At 37.9% G+C, this 24,393-nt stretch overlaps 1 protein-coding gene across 2 annotated transcripts in view; it reads left to right on the forward strand.

Moving 5' to 3' along the window:
• Window positions 1-24,393, forward strand: part of FIG4 (FIG4 phosphoinositide 5-phosphatase) — a 137,994-nt gene that overhangs the window by 39,459 nt on the left and 74,142 nt on the right. For both annotated transcript variants that reach the window (XM_089921926.1, XM_022554244.2), the window contains exons 4-10: window positions 709-865; window positions 4,167-4,217; window positions 9,236-9,384; window positions 12,350-12,478; window positions 14,765-14,865; window positions 16,118-16,280; window positions 16,724-16,821. In XM_089921926.1, the coding sequence (XP_089778052.1) occupies window positions 709-865; window positions 4,167-4,217; window positions 9,236-9,384; window positions 12,350-12,478; window positions 14,765-14,865; window positions 16,118-16,280; window positions 16,724-16,821 (848 nt within the window). The remainder of the gene's footprint in view (window positions 1-708; window positions 866-4,166; window positions 4,218-9,235; window positions 9,385-12,349; window positions 12,479-14,764; window positions 14,866-16,117; window positions 16,281-16,723; window positions 16,822-24,393) is intronic.

The raw sequence follows: 24,393 nt of genomic DNA on the forward strand, positions 1-24,393 counted from the left end.
TGGTGCCCTGCACCTCCTGAGCAGAAACCAAGGCTCTAGACTGAGAGCTGGGGAGGGAGGAAGGGGTACTGTCTTTTGTGGCGACACCTGCCGGGAGTAGATATTCTGTCCCACCGAATTGGGAGAAGGGTGTAGAAGGGAAACAAATTATGTTTCGTATGTCACAGACTTCCTGTTCTTTCCAAGATCTAGTAGATTTTCTTGAATAAATGTTTCTCCACTTGCTGTATGCCATTAGGAGAATTTCCAGAAACTTTCAATATTTTGTTTTGTTTTTATAATTTTTACCAGTTGTGGTTGTTTCACTGGGGAGAGGCTCTGCTGAGCTCCTCACGTGAACCGGTTCAGAAGTATTCCCCTCCCTCTGCCCGCAACCAACAAGAGAGTTAGTTTTAACTCCCAAAGCAAAAGTTCTGGGAGCCAGAACATTTTTAACCAAGACTGTGTGGTAACTAGTGTGTTGCTGAGAACTTAGTGCTACTGAACATTAATACATATGGTCTTTCTTTAATCAGGTTGTTTAGAGCAATATTTTTAATATAAATATTTCTAGAGAATAATTCTAAGACAACCAAAAATTTGTATGGCTGTAAATCATAGAAATAATAAAGTAGGAAATGTGTCAAAAGTCTTTTGCCTTTTAAACATGTATCTAAAAGCATTACTAAGTTTAGGAAATGTATTTATCTTTCTTTTTTTGTTGTGTAGGTTTTGTCAGGTTTTTAGAAGGCTATTATATTGTGTTAATAACCAAAAGGAGGAAGATGGCAGATATTGGAGGTCATGCAATATATAAGATTGAAGACACAAATATGATCTATATACCCAATGATTCTGTACGTATTACTCATCCTGATGAAGCTAGGTATGTACTGGTGGTAACTGCTATTTTTTTTACCTGGTACACCAATTAGAAAATAAAACAGTCAAAAGATTATAAATGTTATGTTAAAATGTAAAATACTGGCTCGCAATGCTACAGCTTTTGTTCAAGCGCTATTAAAAACCCTCCATTAAAACAATTGATTTGGGCAAGGATCAACAATGGCTCCTAAAACCATTAGGTGAGAGGTTATTATTGAGGAACAGATATTCACTCAGTCTCAACATACCATACTCCATAACTATCTTTATTATTTACAAAGAGAAAAAAATGACAAACATACTTACCAAATGATCAAACTTAGCATCACCAATAATGAGACAAAACTGACATTATTTGCCTCTTAACGTGAAGCAATGGGAAGGACACCCACTACCTGTGTAGTTTTCTTACTAAAAATATTTAACTTAAATCTAAGCATGAGGAAATAATCAGATAAATCCATATTGTGGGACTTTCTGTAAGACACTGGCCTGGACCCTCCAAAAATGTCAATGTCGTGCAACACAGGAAGAGCCAGAGGGTTGTTCTAGAGTTTAGAATAGACATGACAAAGTGCAACACTTGAATTTCTGTTAGATCCAGGATTAAAACATGTGCGTGCATGCTCATGTACACGTGCGTGCGCGCACACACACACACAGCTATAAAGGACTGTACTGGAATGGTTTGTATATGGACTATATACTAGGGGATATTGGATCAGTATTAAATTTTGGGTGTATAATGATATTGTGGTTACTCAGGAGATTGTCCTTGTTCATAATAGATATATAATAAAATATTTAGGACTGAGGTTTCATCATGTCTGCTACTTACTGTAAATGGTTTAGAAAAATAAAATGTACATGTATATTTAAAGAGAGAGAATGTATGTGTGTATAAATGTATAACGAGAAATGTTCAACAGTGAATTCAGGTGAAGGATATACTTTTGTTTATTACACTATTTTTTCCCCCAATTTTTCTATGGATTTGAAACCTTTAAAAAGTTTTGGGGGGAAATTACTGGAACCTTGGGCATGTGGGGAAAGGCTATTAATAAATTAATAAAGTGATAGAGAAAAGACTATAATTGGTTTATTTTAATATTATAAAGGTTAAAATGGAACAAAGTTAGGCATGCTTGTAAGTTTTTAGGGAAGGTAACAGTTTAGATTTTAATTACACTCAGTACTTTCATAGTGTTGTTCTAGATACATGAACTGGAATTTAAAGGTGGTGTGGCTCTCTTGTTTAAGACCCTCTTAGATAGTGGTTTTCTGGACCTTTGTGGCATTGTCTTTGGTATTTGGAAGTGGAGTATTTAAAACATAATTTGTTTACACAGGGGTAAGGGATAAGTAGAGTTTACTGGATAGAGTGGACTTTTGTCTTATACTAACTGAAAAAAATTATGTCTCTTATAGCTTATAGGCAGGCATAGTATATTGAATAAAAGTGAATCAGAGAGGAATCTAAAAAATGATACAAATGAACTTATTTAGAAGACAGAAACAGACTCACAGACATAAGAAACAAATTTACCAGAGGGGAAGGGGGGGTGATAAATTAGGAATTTGGGATTAACAGATACACACTACTATATATAAAATAGATAAAAAACAAGGACCTACTGTATAGCACAGGGAACTATATTCAATATCTTGTAGTAACCTATAATGGAAAAGAATCTGAGAGAGTATATATATACATATATGTGTGTGTATATATAAATAACTGAATCACTTTGCTGTAGACTTGAAACATTGTAAATCAACAATACTTCAATAAAAAATAAATTAATTTAAAAAAGTGAATCAGATAGGCCAGTGCATATAAATCCAAGGGATGGGGAAAAATTAAAGAGGTTTATATTATTTATAAGCCTCATCTTTACGATTCTTTAGCTGAGAATAGTAAAACAAATTACGTTCTTCTATACAGTGATATGACTGTCTTTAAAGAATGAACTTATCTTGTGATTAATATTGTATAGTAAATGGAATAATCCAGAATAAGATACAATTATTTTAATAGCTTGTTATAGGTGGACTTACACTATTACTGGATAGGTAAACTTTTACCATACTCACAAAACTATGTAATCCAATAATGCATTTAAGTAAAAATGTTTGGTATGATATTAGGAAATAAAGTACTGTAAAACATTTCATACAAAATGATAAGTAGAGGTTACCCCTCTAATGTGTGGTTGTATCAACATTATAAAATTTTCTAGAGCAATTCACCATGTTAAAATATTGTTGGGAAAAATTATGATTATCTTAATATATGTAGAAAATTTATTTGAGGGAATTCCCTGGCTGTCCGGTGGTTAGGACTCCGCGCTTTCACTGCCGAGGGCACAGGTTCGATTCCTGGTTGGGGAACTAAGATCCCGCAAGCCGCACGGCGTGGCCAAAAAATATGTGTGTGTGTGTGTTTATATTTATATATATATTTTTCATATATATATATATATGACAAATTCAATACCCATTTGTGATCAGTGTCTTTAAAAGGTTGAAATGAATATGAAAAAGTGTTAACATTAATTAATCCTGAGTGGTAGATACATGGACATTTTATTCTGCACTTTTTTTTTCAGTTTAAAAAAACTTTGCAGCTTAAAATTATGGTGACCCACGAACATTTGTGCTTGTTTTTGTTCCTCCACTCTCTCCAACCTCAAAGCATATTGTGAAAACAAGAACAGTATTTACTTCTGTCTTGCCCAAAGTCTAAGCGCCCTATGTATGTAAGGGCATGACTTTCCCTCTCTGGCATAATCAGTGATGAGGAAACGGTCAAACTAAAGTTAAGGGTCTCAAGTGATGATCAGGATACTTAGAAATTGCTCCAGATGAAATCTCTTCTCCAGTTATGGATTGAATTTCTCAGTTTCAATGAGTGTATTTACAAATATAAATGTATATATATGTATATGTTAAGCTATGAACAAATAATGGTGTTGTGTGAATGCAATATGCTTTGGGGTTTTTTGGTCATTTTTTCCCCCAGTTTTATTGAGATAAAATTGACATACATCACTGTGTTAGTTTAAGGTGTTCAGCATAATGGTTTGACTTAGATATAATATACTGTGAAATGATTACTGCAGTAGGTTTAGTTAGCATCTGTCATCTCATATAGATACAATAAAAAGAAAAAGAAAAAAAAAGAAAATTTCTTTCCTTGTTATGAGGACTCAGGATCTACTCTCTTAACTTTCATGTATATCATATAGCAGTGGTAACTATAGTCATCAGGTTGTTAACTATAGTCATCATTTTTTTTTTAGGTATCTACGAATATTTCAAAATGTGGACCTGTCCAGCAATTTTTACTTTAGGTATGTTTGAGCTGAATTTTGCTCTTATCATTCTCTTAAATGTTTATATAATTTTCCATAGGGTAAAAACAGAATCAGTAGTACTTCAGTTATTCTTTTTTTTAAAATAGCCAAAGTTTTTCATCTAAAATAGTACAAATACAAGTATTTCCTCCTTTTAAAAATCTGATACTTGAAATTTTGAATGGATAAATTGTAATTATTCTCACTATAAAAATCATCTTTATTAGGATTTTAAGGAAATATTCTTATTTTTTAGTTTTGAACTACAAAAATGAAATCTGCATTCAGTCTATATACAGAGTTGTAACAGTTTCACAGTTTTCAATTTAACAATCTAGCAAAATTAGGTAAAAAATTCAAAATAGGAAGAACTGTTGAAATACCAGCATACCGCTATTGGCACTGTAAATTACTAACTTTCCTTTAGAGGAACATAGCATTAAGTATATATGAAAATATGCCTGAAGGTAATAAATCAGGAGAGAAAATATTAATCCTTACTTGTAAAGGGACATTAATAGCTTCTCTATTTATCATGGCCCAAACAAGCAAACCAACCAACACAGGGACAACACAAATATCGATAATTGAAAAATAAGCAAGCAAATTATAGCAGAGCATCATGATAAAATATTATACCACTGATGATGTGACCAATATGTAGGCCAGGTAAATAGAATTTTCCATGTAGCCAAATAACTTTCTATCAGCTATAATGTCCAAACTCAAAAGTAGAACATAAAATAGCATATAGCAATAAGGACTTGAGTCATGGGACTAGAAGAGGACCCAGAGTGTTGTAGCCATTGGTGTTACATACTTTTGGGGTACTTTGCATTATTTTAAATTTATTTTTAAACTGTTAATATAGTTAACCATTTCTTTATGAAATAAAGAAAAACTTGTCTACTGTGTAGAGTGGATTATGTCTTCATTGATGTGAAACCAAAGACAGTTAATTAATTTAGCAATAGTATAGTGAAGGGCTCCTAAAGAAATAATTTTTGCTTCCACCAATGTTTATTGAAAGTATATTTCCATTGTATTTGTTTCCATCATTTGCTTTTCAGCATTTATTGCTTAATTATGTTTATAGTCTCTGTGAGTTATTACTGAAGCTCAGTGGTACTGTTAGAAATGGTCTTCTCCTGATTCACCGTTTTCAGCTTCGTCTGCATCCCCATACTGAGTTCTGAACAAGTCATTCCATAAGTAAAAATATGAGGTTAAAGACTTCTGGAAAGGTTATACTGCATTGTTATGATTCAGCTAGAATAAAGCAGGAAGAATTGATTGTTAAAAGTAAAAGCCCAGGGCTTCCCTGGTGGCGCAGTGGTTGAGAGCCTGCCTGCCGATGCAGGGGACACGGGTTCGTGCCCCAGTCCTGGAAGATCCCACATGCCGCGGAGCGGCTGGGTCCGTGAGCCATGGCCGCTGAGCCTGCACGTCCGGAGCCTGTGCTCCGCAACGGGAGAGGCCACAACAGTGAGAGGCCCGCGTACCACAAAAAAAAAAAAAAAAAAAAGTAAAAGCCCAACTTCTCTCCACCCCCCAGCTTTATTGAGATATTATTGACATATGTAAGTTTAAGTTGTACAATGTGATGATTGATACATGTATAGATACATGTATATATTGCAAAATGATTACCACAGTGAGGTTAGTTAACACCTTCATCCCATCACACAGTTGTGATTGTGTGTGTGTGTGTGTGTGTGTGTGTGCGTGTAGTGATAACATTTAAGATTTACTCCCTTAACAAATTTCAAGTATATAATTCAGTATTGTTAATTATAGTTACCATGCTCTGTACATTAGATATCCAGATCTTATTTATCTTATGGCTAAGAGTTTGTACCCTTTGACCAACATTTCTCTATTCCTCCCCCTGCCACTGGCAACTACTATTCTACTCTCTCGTTCTATAAATTCAGCTTTTTAAGATTCCACATGTAAGTGAGAACATAGTCTTTGTCTTTGTTTGTCTAACTTATTTCACTCAGCATAATGCCCTCCAGGTCCATCCATGTTGTTGCAAAAGGCAAGATTTCCTTTTTTATGGCCAAATGATACCCCATTATTTATATATGCCACATTTTCTTTATCCATTTATCTGTTAATGGACTCAGGTTGTTCTGTGTCTTGGCTGTTGTCATTAATTCTGCAGTGGGCGTGGGGGAGCAGATACCTCTTTTGAGATAGTGATCTCATTTCCTTTGGATATATACCCAGAAATGGGATTGCTGGATCATATGGTAGTTTATTTTTAATTTTTCAAAAATTTATTTATTTTTATTTATTGATTGATTTTGGCTGCGTTGGGTCTTCGTTGCTGTGCGCGGCCTTTTCTCTGGTTGCCGCGAGCGGGGGCTACTCTTTGTTGCGGTGCGTGGGCTTCGCATTGCAGTGGCTTCTCTTGTTCCAGAGCACGGGCTCTAGGCGTGCAGGCTTCAGTAGTTGTGGCACGGGGCTCAGCAGTTGTGGCTCACGGGCTCTAGAGCGCAGGCTCGGTAGTTGTGGCACACGGGCTTAGTTGCTCCGCAGCATATGGGATCTTCCTGGACCAGGGCTTGAACCCGTGTACCCGGCATTTGCAGGCGGATTCCCAACCACTGAGCCACCAGGGAAGCCCTATTTTTAATTTTTTGAGGAACCTTCATTCTGTTTTCCATAGTGGCTGCACCAATTTCCATTCCCACCAGCAGTGCAAAAGGTTATCTTTTCTCTACATCCTTGCCAACCCTTACTGTTTCTTTGTTTGTTTTATAATAGCCATTCTAATAGGTATGAGGTAATATCTCATTGTGGTTTTGATTTGCATTTCTCTACTGTGATGTTGAGCAACTTTTCATGCACTTGTTGGCCATTTGTATGTCTTCTTTGGAAAAATGTCTACTCTTTTGCCCATTTTAAAATTGGATTATTTGTATGTTTGCTGTTGAGTTGTATGAGTTCCTTATGTATCTTGGCTATTAACCCCTTAATAGTTAGATGGTTTGCAAATATTTTCTTCCATAAGTTGCCTTTTTATTTTGCTGACTCTCTTTTTCTGTGCAGAAGCTTTTTAGTTTGAAGCTTTTTAGTTTGTTTATTTTTGCTTTTGTTGCTTGCTCTTTTGGTGTCATATCCAAAAAACATCTTTGTCAAGAACAGTGTCAAGGAAATTTTCTCCTATGTTTTCTTTTAGTAGTTTTATAGTTTTGGGTCTTACATTTAAGGCTTTAATCCATTTTGAGTTAATTTTTTGTGAGTGGTGTAATACAGGGGTCCAATTTCATTCTTCTGCTGGTGGTTGTCCAGTTTTCCCAGCACCATTTATTGAAGAGACTATCGTTTCTCCATTAGTCCTTTTGGCTCCCTTGTCAAATATTAGTTGACTATATAGGAGTGGGTTTATTTCTGGGTTCTCTATTCCATTGGTCTAGGTGTCTTTTTTATGTCAGTAACACACTGTTTTGAATGCTATAGCTTGGCAGTAAGGTTTGAAATCAGGAAGTTTGATGCCTCCAGCTTTGTCCTTCTTTCTTAAGATTGCTTTGGCTATTAGGAGTCTTTTGTAGTTCCATACAAATTTTAGAATTGTTTTTTTTCTATTCCTGTGGAAAATGTCATTGGCATTTTGATAGGGATTGTACTGAATCTGTAGATGCCTTTGGGTAGTATGGACATTTAAACAATATTAATTCTTCTGTTCCATGAACACTGGATATCTTTCCATTTATTTGTGTCTTATTTTTTTCATCCATGTCTTATAATTTTTAGTGTACAGATCTCTTACCTCCTTCGTTAAATTTATTCCTAAGTATTTTTTATGCTCGTGTAAATGCGATCGAAAAACCAACTTTTTAAAAAATTTAATTAATTTATTTTTGGCTGTGTTGGGTCTTCGTTTCTGTGCGTGGGCTTTCTCTAGTTGCGGCGAGCAGGGGCCACCCTTCATCGTGGTGCGCGGGCCTCTCTTGTGGAGCACAAGCTCCAGACGCGCAGGCTCAGTAGTTGTGGCTCACGGGCCTAGTTGCTCCGCGGCATGTGGGATCCTCCCAGACCAGGGCTCGAACCCGTGTCCCCCACATTGGCAGGCAGACTCTCAACCACTGCACCACCAGGGAAACCCCAAAACCAACTTTTTAATACAGATTTTACCCCTGTGAGATTAGATGCTAGTAAAACTAATGGCTCTATCAAGCAAATGTGGTAAAATTTAATTTCACAGATGAAATAAATCAATTTCAAACAAATAAATAGTAAATCAATAATTTGATAATTAATAAATTGAGGAAGAAATAATTAAAATATGTATGTGAGTCTCCAGACAAAATTGTAACCATCTTAAAATATGACTAAAATACTTTCAAATTTGTGTAAACCTAAAGAATTCTAGATACTGTCTGAAATTCTGTGCTAAAAATATATAGCTAGAGATACTTATAAAAATTGTTAATTTTGTGCAAATTTTGTTTGCACAGACTGTTACAATTTTTTGGATGACTATTATGCTTTTCAAACATATTTTACCATGATGGCTTATGTTATTTGCTTATTCTTGTTTTATTAGTAAGTCAGTTATGGTACCACCAGTAATAATTAATAGAATTCTTTTCATTCATAGGTAAACTAGAGTACAGACCATGTACTGTTGCAGTGGATATTGTAACATTTTTAGTACTTCATTCAGATATATATGAGAGTGTGACCCCTTTGTACAAGGCCCTGAAGTTAGATTAATTTCAGCGTGAAGCAAAAAATGCACACTGCAAATCAATTAATGTGGGTTACTCACATTGTATTGTATATTTCTAGTTATGCAAATGCCTAAGTCATGCATTGATTTTTTAATTTCCAATTATATTCATGGTTTACTGTGTTTTAATGTGCTTATTTGTACAGCATTGCTTCCAAGGAAACGAACAGGTGCTAAGTAATTTAGTTCATAGGTTTTAATTCCTTCTGGGAGCCAAGACTATGAAATATGTTTTGCTTTTCTAATTCTTATTAAGTTTCAGTTCTTTTCTCAGTTACAGCTATGATTTGTCCCGCTCACTTCAATATAATCTCACTGTCTTGCGTATGCCCCTGGAGATGTTAAAGTCAGAAACGACCCAGACTCGCCAGGAGAGTTTCGACATCTTTGAAGATGAAGGATTAATTACACAGGGTGGAAGCGGTAGGTGGTTTTCAGCACATTCAGTATATGTTAATGTGGCATCTATGAAACGGCATCTCATTAAATTCACTCACATTTCCCTCATATTTCTCCTTTCCTCTTTGCTCTTTGTCCGTATATCAGGTTGTTTCAGGTATAGGAACTTGACCAATTCATTTTTATAGAGATCATGCATCACCAAATGAATTTCATTTGTGGGCAAGCCAGAAAATTGTATACTGATGTTTTCTAGCAAAATTTCATGCACCTTTTATGGAATACATTCAGTTTAGTCCTTGAATGGAGAATTTTCTTTTTAAATATTGGAGAATACACATCACCACCTTATTTTTCTTCATAGAGACCAATTGTGTATGGGTTGAGTTTTAGAAAACAGTTACCATGGCTTGCCTGTTGTATCCTAGACATTTATATGTCATATCTCTAATCCTCATAAAAACTCTGCTCAGTAGGTATAATGCTACTTTGAAAGAAATAAAGGCTAAGTAGGAAACTGAGGCCTAGAGATTAAGATCACAAGGCCAGTGTCTAGAGGAACCATTGCGATAGGTCAGAGGCTGTTCTAACTTTGACTGGTCTCAACTTGCCCCTCTGGTCCCTCACAAGCCCTGCTTCTGTCAAGACCATTGTGGGATTACTGCAGGACGTGTGTGTGACTAGTCTAGGGTGGCCCTGGATATCTGGGACTAACCAGTCACAGAATAGTATTGGTCCCTTTATCCCTGGATTTGGGGGTTGGTCTAGAAATCTAAAGCCAGAGACATTGCTAGAGTTAATGTTGTGAAGGAATTGCTTCAAACTTAAGACTGTTTAACTGAATTGGGCTTACTATGGAAACATAAAGTTAGTAGTGTCTTTGGGTGGCTTCCTCAGTGCAACTTCTATATAGTGATGGAGATGTGAGTGCAGAGGTAGAATGTAAGTTCCAGAAGGTTTGTCCTTACAGGACACACAGAAAGAGGCTGTACTCTGTTAGCATTTTGCCAAAGGTTCTGGTCCACTCTAAGAAGACTTAGACTGTTACTTAGACTGAATGCCATCTCTGTTATTGCCTTGACTCTTGTTAGTTTATTAGATTGAATATCTCTTGAGCTAAGGCCAAACCCAGTGCACCCTCCCTACCCCAAAACATCTAGATCACGTAAATTTGCCATGGTTCAGACATCTGGATTGTAACCTGTGCCACTAGAGACAGGTGGAGGGTAAAATAATGTGTGCCTGAATATTTGTCACATTTCTTCTAAATATCATACTTAGTAATAGAAAAGCTAAAAGCATTACTAAATTTGCACTATGTCTCATCTCACATCTGAATTTGAATATCTGTTCTGGGATCTGAATTAAGCCTCTGAAAGCTACTTAATTTTTTACTATCTGTCAGGCAGTTCTACTTGATAGATATGAATAACTGTGTATTAGGTTTTTATAGCTGCTATAAGAAATTACCACAAACTCAGTAACTTAAAACTATACAAATTTATTATCTTATGGGAGTCAGAAGTCCAAAAGAGGTCTCAGTGGACTAAAGTTAGAGTGTCAGCAAGGCTGCGTTCCTTTCTTGAGACCCTAGGGAAAAATCCATTTTCTTGTCCTTTTCATCTTCAAAGCCAGCAATGCCCGGCCGAGGGTTTTCCCACATTACATCACTCTGACACACTCCTGTTTCCCCCTTTCACTTAAAATGACCTGTGATTACATTGGGCCCACTTGGACAATCCAGAATAGTCTCCCCATCTTAAGGTCATCTGATTAACAACCTTAATTCCATCTGCAACTTTAATTCCTTCTTGCCATTGTAACATAACATATTCCCAGGTTCTGGTGATTAGGACATAGACATCTTTTCTGTAGGGGAGGGATGCATTATTCTCCTTCTACACAGGGGAAACTGATAGGAAAGAGAGGGTGAGGGTAATAGGTATCGGGGTAGGTAGAAAAGGAAAATAATACATTTTTTAAAAATCTCGAATGTGTCAGGCAGCAAGTTAGTCACTTTGCATATATTATTTTTTTAATCTGAATAATATCTCTGCAGTGAGTAGTACCATCATTTCACAGTTTAGAAAATTGAGGTTCTGAGATGTTACGTAACTTGCCAAAGGTCACAGAGCTGGTAAGTGACAAAGACAGGACTCCAATCCATTATTCATGCTCATTGTAATGTCATTGAAGAGGTAGAGAAGGCTTAGTTTTTATGAATAAAACCAAAGTGTTTGTCATAGTATATAAACACTCTTAACATACATGTTTTGAGAAGAAAAAGAGTATTGACGGCCTCTATCCAGAACTGTTAACGATCTTTTAAGCCATTATCTTTTAAATATACTTGTTTTATTTTGTACTTTATATAAGTTTTGTAAAACTCATTGATGTTTAATAAATTTATTTGGATATCCTGAAATCATGCTTGATGAAATTAGTTTTGTTGTATAGAAAAAGCTTGATATGATAACAGCTACCACTTATGGGAGTATCAGTAAGACATCAGACTTGTTCTGAGCACTTTATGTACATTATCAACTTATCTCATCTTTATAACAATCCCAGGATACAGGCACAAATGAGGAAATGGGCACTGGGAGTAAGTAACCCTCTTGGTCACACCTGTCACCCTGCTGATGAGGCAGAGCTCGGATTTGGACCCAGGCACTCTGACACCAGAGCCATGCTCCCAGCTGCTGTCCTTACTGTCTCTCGGCCTTATTCATGTATTTGTACACGTCTCCTTAATTTCCCAGCTGTTTTCTTCTCTCTTAGGTTAAAAACTCACAAATCAGAAAATGTGTGTTTTCTTTAACTTTGTACAGAATCAGCACAGTGTTCTGGGCAACGAGATGAGTTATATCTACTGAAGACAGCAATGATATTGATCAGGCATTTTGAAATTAAAAACAAAAGTTTAAGAACTTAAAAACGGATGTCAACCAATTTCCTTATCTTTCTGATACCAACTCTTATTTTTCAGGTGTATTTGGGATCTGTAGTGAGCCTTATATGAAGTACGTGTGGAACGGCGAACTTCTGGATATAATTAAAAATACTGTCCATCGTGACTGGCTGCTGTATATTATTCATGGGTTCTGTGGGCAGTCAAGTATCCTTTTTTAAAAAAATTAAGATACATATTGTTAAACTTATGCTGTACCGATTTGTAGAAAGCTATGTATGAATTATAAGATTACAATTGTCTATGCATCCAGCAGATAGATTATAATTACCTATGCATTCCACGTAGTTGAAATACAAACAGGAATGCAGATCTACTGTGTATACAGACAAATAACAAGGAAGAAAACGCTATGTGCATAGGAAGTGATACAGGTAGTAAGTATCATTCTTACTGGACAGAAGGAGCAGAATCCCTGACAGGTGGGGAGGATGGGCCAGGCTCACAGGAAAAGTTGAACTTGGCCTGGCCTCAGTCAAAAGGCAGGCCTTGGCAATAAGATTGTGGATTGGGGAAGCACCATGAATGTAGAGATGGAAAAGTTCATGGGAGTGTACTTGTGGCTTGTATATATCAATAAAACCCCTGGGAGGTACAGTGTAGTGGGAAGGAGATCGTTTAGGGGGAGTCAGACTGCCAGTCGCCAGATTGCTTTGGTGGTCGGACCAAGGACTTTGGGTTTGGTGCTAGAGCTTTTGAAAGTTTTTTTTCAAGAGGGTAACATACAAATTAGTACTTAGGAAGCTTGAGTGGATAGCTATTTTCAAGGTGGATTAAGTAAAATGAGACTAGAACAAGGGACACTTGTTAGGAAAAGATTGCAGTGGTTCAGGTATAATGTAATGAAGGTCTGGATTAGGGCATAATAGATTAAATAGACATAGGTTGAGCCTTGGGTTAAGCTGATGAGTTCAATTTTATAAATACCTTTTGTCCTTTTATTTAATTTCGCTATGTTGAAACCTCTCAACGTGTGCTATTACGTTATGAGGTTTAGGAAGGCAGTGTCTTCTTTCTAGAAGTGGTGTTTAGGTTTTTCCTGTCCCCTTTTGAGATCATGTAGGGCATTTGTGCACCTAGCCTACTTTCTAGTTGACATTCTTCCTTGTGTTCTAGGTTTTTTAAAAACCTAGAGTGAAAACTTTAAAGGAGTGGTTGTTTTGAGACCATTAAGTGGGTGAATGTGATGAACCAATATTATGCTTTCTTGCATCAGACCTTTTGGGAGGAGTGGAGTCAGGGGGTAGAGCTGGCGAGATTAGCCTTGAAGAGGACCTGTGCTGCCTTCTTGGTGGCAAATGAGGGCAAGGAGAGGCTAGATGAAGACACAGAGGACTTCTGGAATGAAAATGAGTGAGATTTGTGTGCTACACTTGAAATGGCTCATTACTTTATAATCCTTTTCAACCAGTGAGTGGTATTATCTGCTTGATCGTTCACTGAATAGTGAGATTTGGCTCTGAAATATTCTTTCTGCTTCCAAAAGTAAAATCAACCTGTAAAAGCACACAGTTTTCACCACCAAGGACACTAAAAGAAATGTGCTACAGTTTCTAAAGACAGTTTCTAAAAGGTAATTCTAAACTGTTTTGTATTTCTCAAGAGCTAACTCAGGGCCTGGCATATATTAAGTACAATAAATGGGTTTTTTTAAAGTAGTGAATAGCACCATAGATTATAATTTTAAAGCTCGTTCGTTGAAATGTTGACTCCAGTCTCCCACTTATCAAGCATTTAATGAATTCTGGAAGTCTATATGAGATAAAAGTCATTGCTATTTACTGAACGTTTGCTATAGGCCAGGCAGTAGTAACCATTACACACATTACCTAACCTAGTCTTCCCAACCACCTAATAAAATTGGTTACGTTTTTTAGTACTTATACCATTTTACAGAAGATGAAATGGAGGCTCAGAAAGTTAAATAAGGTGACATAATTAATAAACGTTATTTTGATTAAACAGTTCCCAGTGTTCAGTTTTGCAGTTAGGTGACAAATTTGGGTGCTCTCACTGTATTATACTAACTCCATTCCCTCAGAGTTATCTATTGCTTCATAATTCAAGCACCCTGTTAAGTGACATTTGCTCACTTTGACAGGTATATGGTCTCTGAAGACTAAGGAAGGTTTAGTTGTACCTGTTTACATCCATACTTGGCTATAAGGAGGGACCACAGGTCTTCCCTTGGCCAATAACCCTACATCTGGTTACCATTTCCTCTGAAGTTCATGGAAACCACTCCTGAGTGGGTTCGTTTTTGCCTTAATACCTGCATAATTGGAAAGAACAGTTAGACCCAGTGTTGTTCCATTCTTGGGTGGAGCTTTTTGGTGTTCTTTAACCTACTGGACAAAGTATATTGGGTGCAATGATTCTCTTGGTTTGGTGTGACAGTCGTGAATGCTAAACAGCTTTAACTTGATTTCCAAGAGCTGTTGATCTATGGACGACCTGTGTATGTCACTTTAATAGCTAGAAGATCCAGTAAGTTCGCTGGGACCCGTTTTCTCAAGAGAGGTGCAAACTGTGAGGTAAGATGGGAAAACAACAACACTGCTGGCGATTTAACTTTTTACATCAGCTTTGCTGGCAGGTGAAGCAAAGCGGAATTTTAGAAAGTGGAATTTCTTAGTTTGGGACATCATCAAGAGAATAATGAATTCTCTAGAGTATCGGAAACTTGTGAGAAATATGACTAATGTACATATATTCTGAAAAATCAACTGTCTTAGAGTTATGCAATACCTTAGGGGGTTATGAAATGTCTAATGTTTTGGAGGATGAGTCATTTCTGTAATATATGAAAAAATGTAGTACATATTTAGTGGAGAGACTAAAATAGCAAAGCACCTCCACCCAAGGAATAATTGGAGGGGAGCACTCATTGGAAATGCATCCTTGATAAGAAGACTGAGTAGAGCAAGGCATGGGAAACCCTTTACCCCCTTCCCTCTGCTTTCATTTGGCTCAAGACAGACTCCTTCTCTACTCATCCCTAGAAAATAACAACAAATTTATCTGTCCTGCCTTCAGTCATGTAATGTCCTTTGAGTGTTCCATCTCTCTTTGCAACAGACAACTTGAATCTTAGGCAGATGTGTGATTGAGTAGACAGATTGAGCAAGACATTGGATTTTGATCCTGCCTTAAAATAGCAACATTTGTTCTTAAAATTATATCAGCAGTGAACATAGTTATAACTGGTGCTTTAAGAAAAAAGCAGAATTTTGCAACTCTATTTTTTACTTTTGAATATTTCAAGGGTAATTAAACAGGTACATTATTAATGCCTCTAAAATTATTCTTTGTCATATCATCATATACTTTTATAGGTAAAGCTATCTCAAGATTTTTTTTTCCTGTCCGTCAGGCATCTTTTATTGGAATCTCTTTCTTTTGTCCTTTTATTCCTCCTTGGTCTTCAGAATTGAATTCTTATATTTCACTGGTCTTCCTAACCTCCTGTATAATTTCATGTGATTGGTTTTTTTCGTCTCCTTCTCTGCCATTTATATCACTCAAGCTGTTCTCTATCTATTACTTGTATTATTAGCTACTTAATTTGATTTTTCCCTTGTCTATTCTCTGCTATTTTTAATTGCTTCCTTTATTGCATTTTAATGATTTTCCTTTTTTTAATATGCACATTGAATGTTGATCAACATTTACCTCTTTTAAAACATTCTAAGACTAGGAATTATATTTTCATTGTGTACTTGAAATTTTTTCCATTAAAAAAATTCTAAGGATATAAAATATTTTTAAATGCACCTTTCTTTCCAGGGTGATGTTGCAAATGAAGTGGAAACGGAACAAATACTCTGCGATGCTTCTGTCATGTCTTTTACTGCGGGAAGTTATTCTTCTTATGTGCAAGTTAGAGGATCAGTTCCCTTATACTGGTCTCAGGACATTTCAACTATGATGCCTAAGCCACCTATTACATGTGCGTGGAACAGTCTTTTTTAATAGTAACTCTTCTTTACCCACATTTAGAGATAGTGAACTACTATCACAGAAATCTCATAAATGCTTGGGTTTTAATGAAGTTTTAGTACTGAAGAGTAGATCATTTAGAAGAAGGACTACTAATATTTTTATGCAATAACTTTTATATATGTATGTTTAATTTTGGCCACTAGTAAATTATTTATATTATAAAATATAAATGTAATTATTTATATTCAGAAATGTAAGAATCATTCAAATTCAATAAATACATGAAGAATGATTGATAAGCTCGAGAGGAATTTGAGACATGAAACTACCAGAAGATTAGTTGAATTGCATTTCTTTAAACATTATAATGCAAAACAAAACACTGTACTTCTTTTATTCTTTCTTTACAGTTTTCATTCTGGTACTTACTCATTTTTTTTGTCCCCCCAGTGGATCAGGCAGATCCATTTGCCCATGTGGCTGCTCTTCACTTTGACCAGATGCTTCAGAGGTTTGGCTCCCCCATCATCATCTTAAATTTAGTGAAGGTATGACGTGCTATCTGTTTGGTTATGAAATTCAGTTACACTGGACAACATGGAGGGGTTTAACAAGCCTGCTTTACCTCTCCCCAGAGGAGAGACTTGTGGATTTATCATGCTGTGATGGCTCACGGTGTCTGAACTGTCTGAGCCTCTGTCCTTTGGCCTCTGATTCCATGTGGCCTCTTCCCTGGGTACATGGGAGAATCCGTGGTGTGTTCCCTAGGGAAGAGAGCAATGAGCGTGTAAGTCTCCTGATTTTCTGGGGTGAACTAGGTGCAGGTGAAATTCTGCCTCAGCTTCTAGGACAGCTTGGAGAAGGAAGCATGGAGGTCAAACAGCCACAGCCTAGGCTTGATACAACCACTTCATTGACCATCCACAAGATCTGCTGGGCAAGATAATATGTGGTAGTGGGATCTAAAGACTAGATTCAGAAATTGGGTGTGGTTGTAGTTCAAGGATCAGATGGACAGAGTGGTGGCCTGGCTTCATAATTCTGTGCTTCCTTGTCAGAGTACACTGGTCAACGTTATCTTGTGTATATGAGTAGGCAGTCAGGTCAAAGGCCGGGGTAGAGGGCAGGGCGACTAGATAAGAAGAAATAAAAGGAATCCAAATAGGAAAAGAAGAAGTAAATCTGTCACTGTTTGCAGATGACATGATACTATACACAGAGGATCCTAAAGATGCTACCAGAAAACTACTAGAGCTAATCAATGAACTTGGTAATGTAGCAGGTTACAAAATTAATGCACAGAAATCTCTTGCATTCTTATACACTAATGATGAAAAATCTGAAAGAGAAATTAAGCGAACACTCCCATTTACCATTGCAACAAAAAGAATAAAATACCTAAGAATAAGCCTGCCTAAGGAGACAAGAAACCTATATGCAGAAAACTATAAGACACTGATGAAAGAAATTAAAGATGATACAAACAGATGGAGAGACACCATGTTCTTGGATTGGAAGAATCAACATTGTGAAAATGACTATACTACCCAGAGCAATCTACAGATTCAGTGCAATCCCTATCAAACTACCAATGGCATTTTTCACAGAGCTAGAACAAAAAATTTCACAATTTGTATGGAAACACAGAAGACCCCAAACAGCCAAAGCAATCTTGAGAAGGAAAAATGGAGCTGGAGGAATCAGGCTCCTAGAGTTCAGACTATACTACAAAACTACAGTCATCAAGACAGTATGGTACTGGCACAAAAACAGAAATATAGATCAATGGAACAGGATAGAAAGCCCAGAGATAAACCCATGCACATGTGGTCACCTTATCTTTGATAAAGGAGGCAAGAGTATACAATGGAGTAAAGACAGCCTCTTCAATAAGTGGTGCTGGGAAACCTGGACAGCTACATGTAAAAGAATGAAATTAGAACACTTCCTAACACCATACACAAAAATAAACTCAAAATGGATTCGAGACCTAAATGTAAGGCCAGACACTATCAAACTCTTAGAGGAAAACGTAGGCAGAACATTCTATGACATCAATCACAGCAAGATCCTTTTTGACCCACCTCCTAGAGAAATGGAAATAAAAGCAAAAATAAACAAATGGGACCTAATGAAACTTAAAAGCTTTTGCACAGCAAAGGACACCATAAACAAGATGAAAAGACCACCCTCAGAATGGGAGAAAATATTTGCAAATGAAGCAACTGACAAAGAATTAATCTCTAAAATTTACAAGCATCTCATGTAGCTCAATATCAAAAAAACAAACAACCCAATCCAAAAACGGGCAGAAGACCTAAATAGATATTTCTCCAGAGAAGACATACAGATTGCCAACAAACACATGGAAGAATGCTGAACATCACTAATCATTAGAGAAATGCAAATCAAAACTACAATGAAGTATCACCTCACACCAGTCAGAATGGCCATTATCAAAAAAGCTAGAAACAATAAATGCTGGAGTGGGTGTGGAGAATAGGGAACCCTCTTACATTCCCACTGTTGGTGGGAATGTAAATTGATACAGGCACTATGGAGAACAGTATGGAGGTTCCTTAAAAAACTAAAAATAGAACTACCATACAACCCAGCAATCCCACTACTGGGCATATACCCTGAGAAAACCATAATTCACAAAGAGTCATGTACCACAATGTTCATTGCAGCTCTGTTTACAGTAGCCAGGACATGGAAGCACCCTAAGTGTCCATCAACAGATGAATGGATAAAGAAGATGTGGCACATATATACAATGGAATATTACTCAGCCATAAAAAGAAATGAAATTGAGTTATTTGTAGTGAGGTGGATGGACCTAGAGACTGTCATACAGAGTGAAGTAAGTCAGAAAAGGAAAAACATAATACTATATGCTAACACATATACATGGAACCAAAAAAAAAAATGGTTCTGAAAAACCTAGGGGCAGGACAGGAATGAAAACGCAGACGTAGAGAATGGACTTGAGGACACAGGGAGGGGGAAGGATAAGCTGGGACGAAGTGAGAGAGTGGCACGGACATACATACACTACCAAATGTAAAATAGCTAGTGGGAAGCAGCTGCATAGCACAGGGAGATCGGCTCCATGCTTTGTGTCCACCTAGAGGGGTGGGATAGGGAGGGTGAGAGGGAGAGGACGCAAGAGGGAGGAGATATGGGTATGTAAGTATACGTATAGCTGATCACTTTGTTATAAAGCAGAAACTAACACACCATTGTAAAGCAATTATACTCCAGTAAAGATGTTAAAAAAAATCAGAAACCAATAATAAAGTAATACTGAATTTTATATTTTAAAAACAAATCATAGCTGTCTCTGTTGCAACGAAGTGAAATGGAAGAATCTCATGCTGTGGCCAGGAAAACTCTGAGTGTATGAAAAGCAAGGGTTTTGTTATGTTTGTGGCAGTTGGCCGACACACTAGTAGTATCTGAGATTATTCTGAGAAGTTGGTTAGTAAGTATAATTCAATTTAATTAAAAACCAAGTAATCCTATGTCCATTTAGTCCACCATTTGACAAGCAGTTTTGAAGGTTTCCTTTGTGCCAGGGCAATCATAGAAGCAGCGGCTGCCTTCCCAGGGCTACCAGTCTAACAGAGGAGATGGTGAAGTGATGCAGAGGTACCGACACTGGGTTACGATGCTATGAGAGCTTATAAGGGGAAAGAAGTCTTCCCTGAGGAAGCGATGAGTCAGCTCAGCCTGAACGAAGAGGCATTAACAAGGCCAAGAAGAAAGAAAACAGCAGGTACAAAGGCCCTGAGACAGGAGGGGATTTGGTGGATTTAAGGAAGAAAAGGCTTGTCTGGCTGGGTCCCAGAGGATGAGGGAGTTATGCCAGACATGCAGAGCCTTGTAGGGTGCGTTAATGAGTCTGGTCTTTATCCTGACTTTCCAAAACCATTGAAGGTTTTGTATGGCTGAGAGGATGGTGATCAGATTTCTGTTTTGAAAAGATTGTCCTGACCTCAATCTAGAGAATGAATGGATTGGTACAAGGCTAAAGTCTATGTTGGAAGACCACATAGATGGCTGTTAGAATTATCCAGAAAAGGGTAACTGGCCTAAACTCGGGTGATGTGGTAGAGGTGGAGAGACGTGGACACAGGCAGTAGACTTAGTGATGAGCTGGGTCTGATATGAGGGAGAGGGAGATGTCAGGCTTGATTGCTAGGTTTCTGGAGAGTATCAGGTGGATGGATGGTGATGCCATTCACTGAGCCAGGGGCCGTGGACTCAGTCTGTGAGGGAAGATGGTGAGTACGGTTTGGATGTGCTGAGGTTTGAGATGGATTGAGTCCTGTCAGAGGAGCTGGCAAGTGAGTGGCCAGTGTGTGAGATAGAAGCTCAGGAGAGAGGTCTGGGCTGAGATGTGATTTTGTGGCTCATGTGTGTCCCAGCAATATTTGAAGACATGGGCATGGAGGTGATGCCCATTTAGAGGGTTCAGAGTGGGAAGAGGGAAGAGCCTCCAGTCTTGTCTTGAGGACCCCTCAGCTCTTAATGTCTAGTTAGAGCAGGCAGAGTCTGTAAAGGAGCCTGGGAAAGAACAGACAGAAAAGTAGGAGGAAAACCAGGTGAGCGCTGTGTTACGACAACTAAGAGAAAGCGTGTTTCATGATGAAGGAAGTAAGCAATCAACAGTGGCAAAGGCTGCTGACAGGTCAAGTAAGATGAAAACAGGAAATATGCTCCTTGTGTTACCAACACTGAGAGCACTGACTGAAGTGGACTGAGCTGTAGGAGGACTTCCCTCGTCCTGGGGAAATGAAGTACCTAACGAGAAATGAAGAAGAGTTGGTGTTTTCATCAGTATGTTGTTTTTGTTTTTTTTTTTAAGAGAGCATAATGCTGTGTTTAAAAGCCTGCGGGAAGGATCCATTTGGGATCCTTGAGAGGTATAAAACACAGGAGAGAGAAAGGACGATCAGGGGCATCATGTGCTTCAGAAAGGAGGAAATCTGAAACATGGAGGAATTATTTTAATGGGAGGACAGAGAATAGTAAGGGTACGTGTGTGTGTGTATGTGTGTGTTGTGTACGCGTACATGCTCCTCTCTGATAACTTTAACTTCTCCTTAAGGTAAGAGGGACGGTCACCTGCTCAGAGCAGAGGTTTGAGGGTGGTGGAAGTTTCACAGCCTTCATGTATGTGCGAGGGTGGATTGACCAGAGACCTCCAGGAAATGCTAAGGGCTAATTTCTGGTTGGTGATCAGGATTTCTTTCTTTTTTTTTTTAAATTAATTAATTTATTTTTGGCTGCGTTGGGTCTTTGTTGCTGCACGTGGGCTTTCTCTAGTTGCAGTGAGTAGGGGCTACTCTTCATTGTGGTGCGAGGGCTTCTCATTGCAGTGGCTTCTCTTGTTGCGGAGCATGGGCTCCAGGTGCGTGGGCTTCAGTAGTTGCAGCACACGGGCTCAGTAGTTGCGGCTCTCGGGCTCTAGAGCGCAGGCTCAGCAGTTGTGGTGCATGGGCTTAATTGCTCCGCGGCATGTGGGATCTTCCAGGACCAGGGATCGAACCCGTGTCCTCTGCATTGGCAGGCAGATTCTTAACCACCGCGCCACGAGGGAAGTCCCCCAAGATTTCTTAAATTCTGCTATTGCCTGACTTTTCCTGGCAGGGCTTGCGTATGGCTGTGAGCACAGAGGAAGTAGATAATTGGGTTCGTTCAGTTCTGCCAGGCAGGCGTGATGTAGAAAGACAGATAATAGGAGTTTTGGATGTTGGCGGAAGTCTAATTGAAGCAGACCATGAAACCTGAGCTGGAGGAGGGGGAGTCTTGGAGAGGGTGATGAAGAAAGCAGTGCTGTCGGTGGACTGGGGTCCTGGTGAGGTGGGGTGTTTAAAACAAGCCATCTGAAAATACAAGAGGTTCTGGATAAGACATGTTGAAGGCAGAGGAGTTACCTGTGGTGATGACTTGATCTGAGATGTGAGGGTGGGAAGGATGGCTTAGCTAGAGTGGAGGAGGAACAGGTACTGGGAGCCGCCCAGGAGGGGGGCACAGACCGAGATCCAGTTGCGGGGAAAGGACCGTAGAACCAAGTGCGTGGGTTCAGAGGAGCAGGGCGTGTGTGTGTGCCTGTGAGCATGTGGCTCCGGAGGAGGGGAGTGGGCAGGAGGGGCTGGGGACAGTGAGGCAGGAAGCTTTATTTCTTCCTTTGTTGCTCTTTGCTTTATGAAATTATTGCATCCTATCAGGGATTGACTTTGTAAAATAAATCATTCAGGTATTAAATACATCATTTTTTAGACTTTGGTTCACATCAGTTCAGAAGTTTCATTTTCACGTCTCTTCCCCCATCAACTCAGAATAACATACGGCAATAGGTGGATGGTCCACAACCTCAGCCTGATATTGAACAACAGCTATAAGAGACGTAATCAAAAAATTCAAAAACGAAAACTCTAGTAATAAGAACCCTCATGAACATTCTTCTAGTAAACTATAAGCCATAAGAGATTGTTAGTATAGAAATAAATTATTGCTGAAGCACTAAATTACAAGGTTATCGCTAGAACATAAACATCGACCTTAATTAGTGAATTTTCTTCATATTTTACAGAGTCCTTATAGTGTGGTTAAAAGCTATGGTTAAGTGGAAATTCAGTTTATGATGTTTGAAATAATCTATTTCTCTATTAAATATGCAGGTTCAAAATATAATACCAGATACATGTGGCTGTAAAGTGTTCCTGCCCAGATTTCTCAAATGAACATTTATTTCTTAATATTTAAAGGGCAGTCAGTGGATTTTAAAATTGTCCTTGTTTATTGTTTCATTGCCATAAAAATCCTGGCAATAACTAGAAAATTGTTTGGAGATTAAGTTGCTGTTTTGTAGAATAGAAAAAAAATGTTCTGTTGTTTTTGTCATTAGTTATTTTATTCATAGGATAAAAGAATGTGTGTTTATTCAGTTCACTTAGAACTCCTCATTAAAGAATGTGTGTATGTCAAATGTCAAAGAATGTGTGTATGTGTGCGTGTGTGTGTAGCATGATATCAACGGATATTCACTCTTTATTCTGCCTCCGTATGAAGTGTCTAAAGTGGAATACTTTTCTTGATTTCTCTTTTGCCCTGTGTTGTGCACTATCTCCTGCCCTCCCTCCACTCCACCATGTGGAGGTTTGAGACACTGCTTGTCAGACATTTTGGAGCAATCCTTATACTGTCATTGCTGCTACTGGGGATCAATAGGAAGCCAACCAGGGATCTGATGTCATTGTACATCAGAGGACTTTAATCCAGGGTCCATGGACGGCCATTGGGGGGGTGTCTCTGAACCTTTTGAAACAATCACTTGCATATGTGAAGTTTTCATCTGGTTGTTAAAGGGGTCTGTGACCAAAGAAGGTCGATGAAACAATCCACTAGCTAATCCACTGTGGGCAGACAATGCATAAAGCAGATTCTTTACATAGAGATGATTGAAAGTTGATGAAATAACCTTATCTCTCCATCTCATTAAATGTCAGATTTGATATAAGAAATTCAAAAACTTTTTGTTTCTCTAGTTGGCTTAAAGTGCTTTTGAGAAAATTATAGGTATACAATTTAATTTTCTCAGATGTAAAAATAAGCTAAATATTTGTTCATCCCAAACTGATTTAATGCTGTTCTTAATCAATTATTATCTAATTCCTCTATACATACAGCTGTGCAAAATAGATACCCTTTTTCTGTTTCCTCAGTGATTATCTAATTAAATTCATGACAGTTGAAAAGTAATCACCATGGTTGAAAACAGTGTAGACCTATTTTGATGCCAGCAATAGTACCTCAGTGCTGTATCCATATTGCTGAATTAATTGTTTTTTGTTTGTTTCTACGTGAAGTCCTGATCAGGATAACAATAAAGTTAATTTTTATTAATCCTTACCATGTGTCATATGCTCTGATAAGAAACTATCATGTTTCATCTCATTTAAACCTCACATTAATCCTTTAAGTGAGATACTACTGTTACCCATTTTACAGACGAAGAAATGGAGGCCAAGGAAAGTTGAGAACCTTGCTCAAGGCCATGTGGCTGGTAAGAGGCAGAGCCAGCACTCCAACCAGAAAGCTGGACACTATGC

Source organism: Delphinapterus leucas, chromosome 12 (genome assembly GCF_059928025.1).
Source record: "Delphinapterus leucas isolate spDelLeu-1000000601 "Yukka" chromosome 12, BTC_Dleu_Yukka2, whole genome shotgun sequence".
In the NCBI taxonomy this organism is placed as follows: Eukaryota; Metazoa; Chordata; class Mammalia; order Artiodactyla; family Monodontidae; genus Delphinapterus; species Delphinapterus leucas.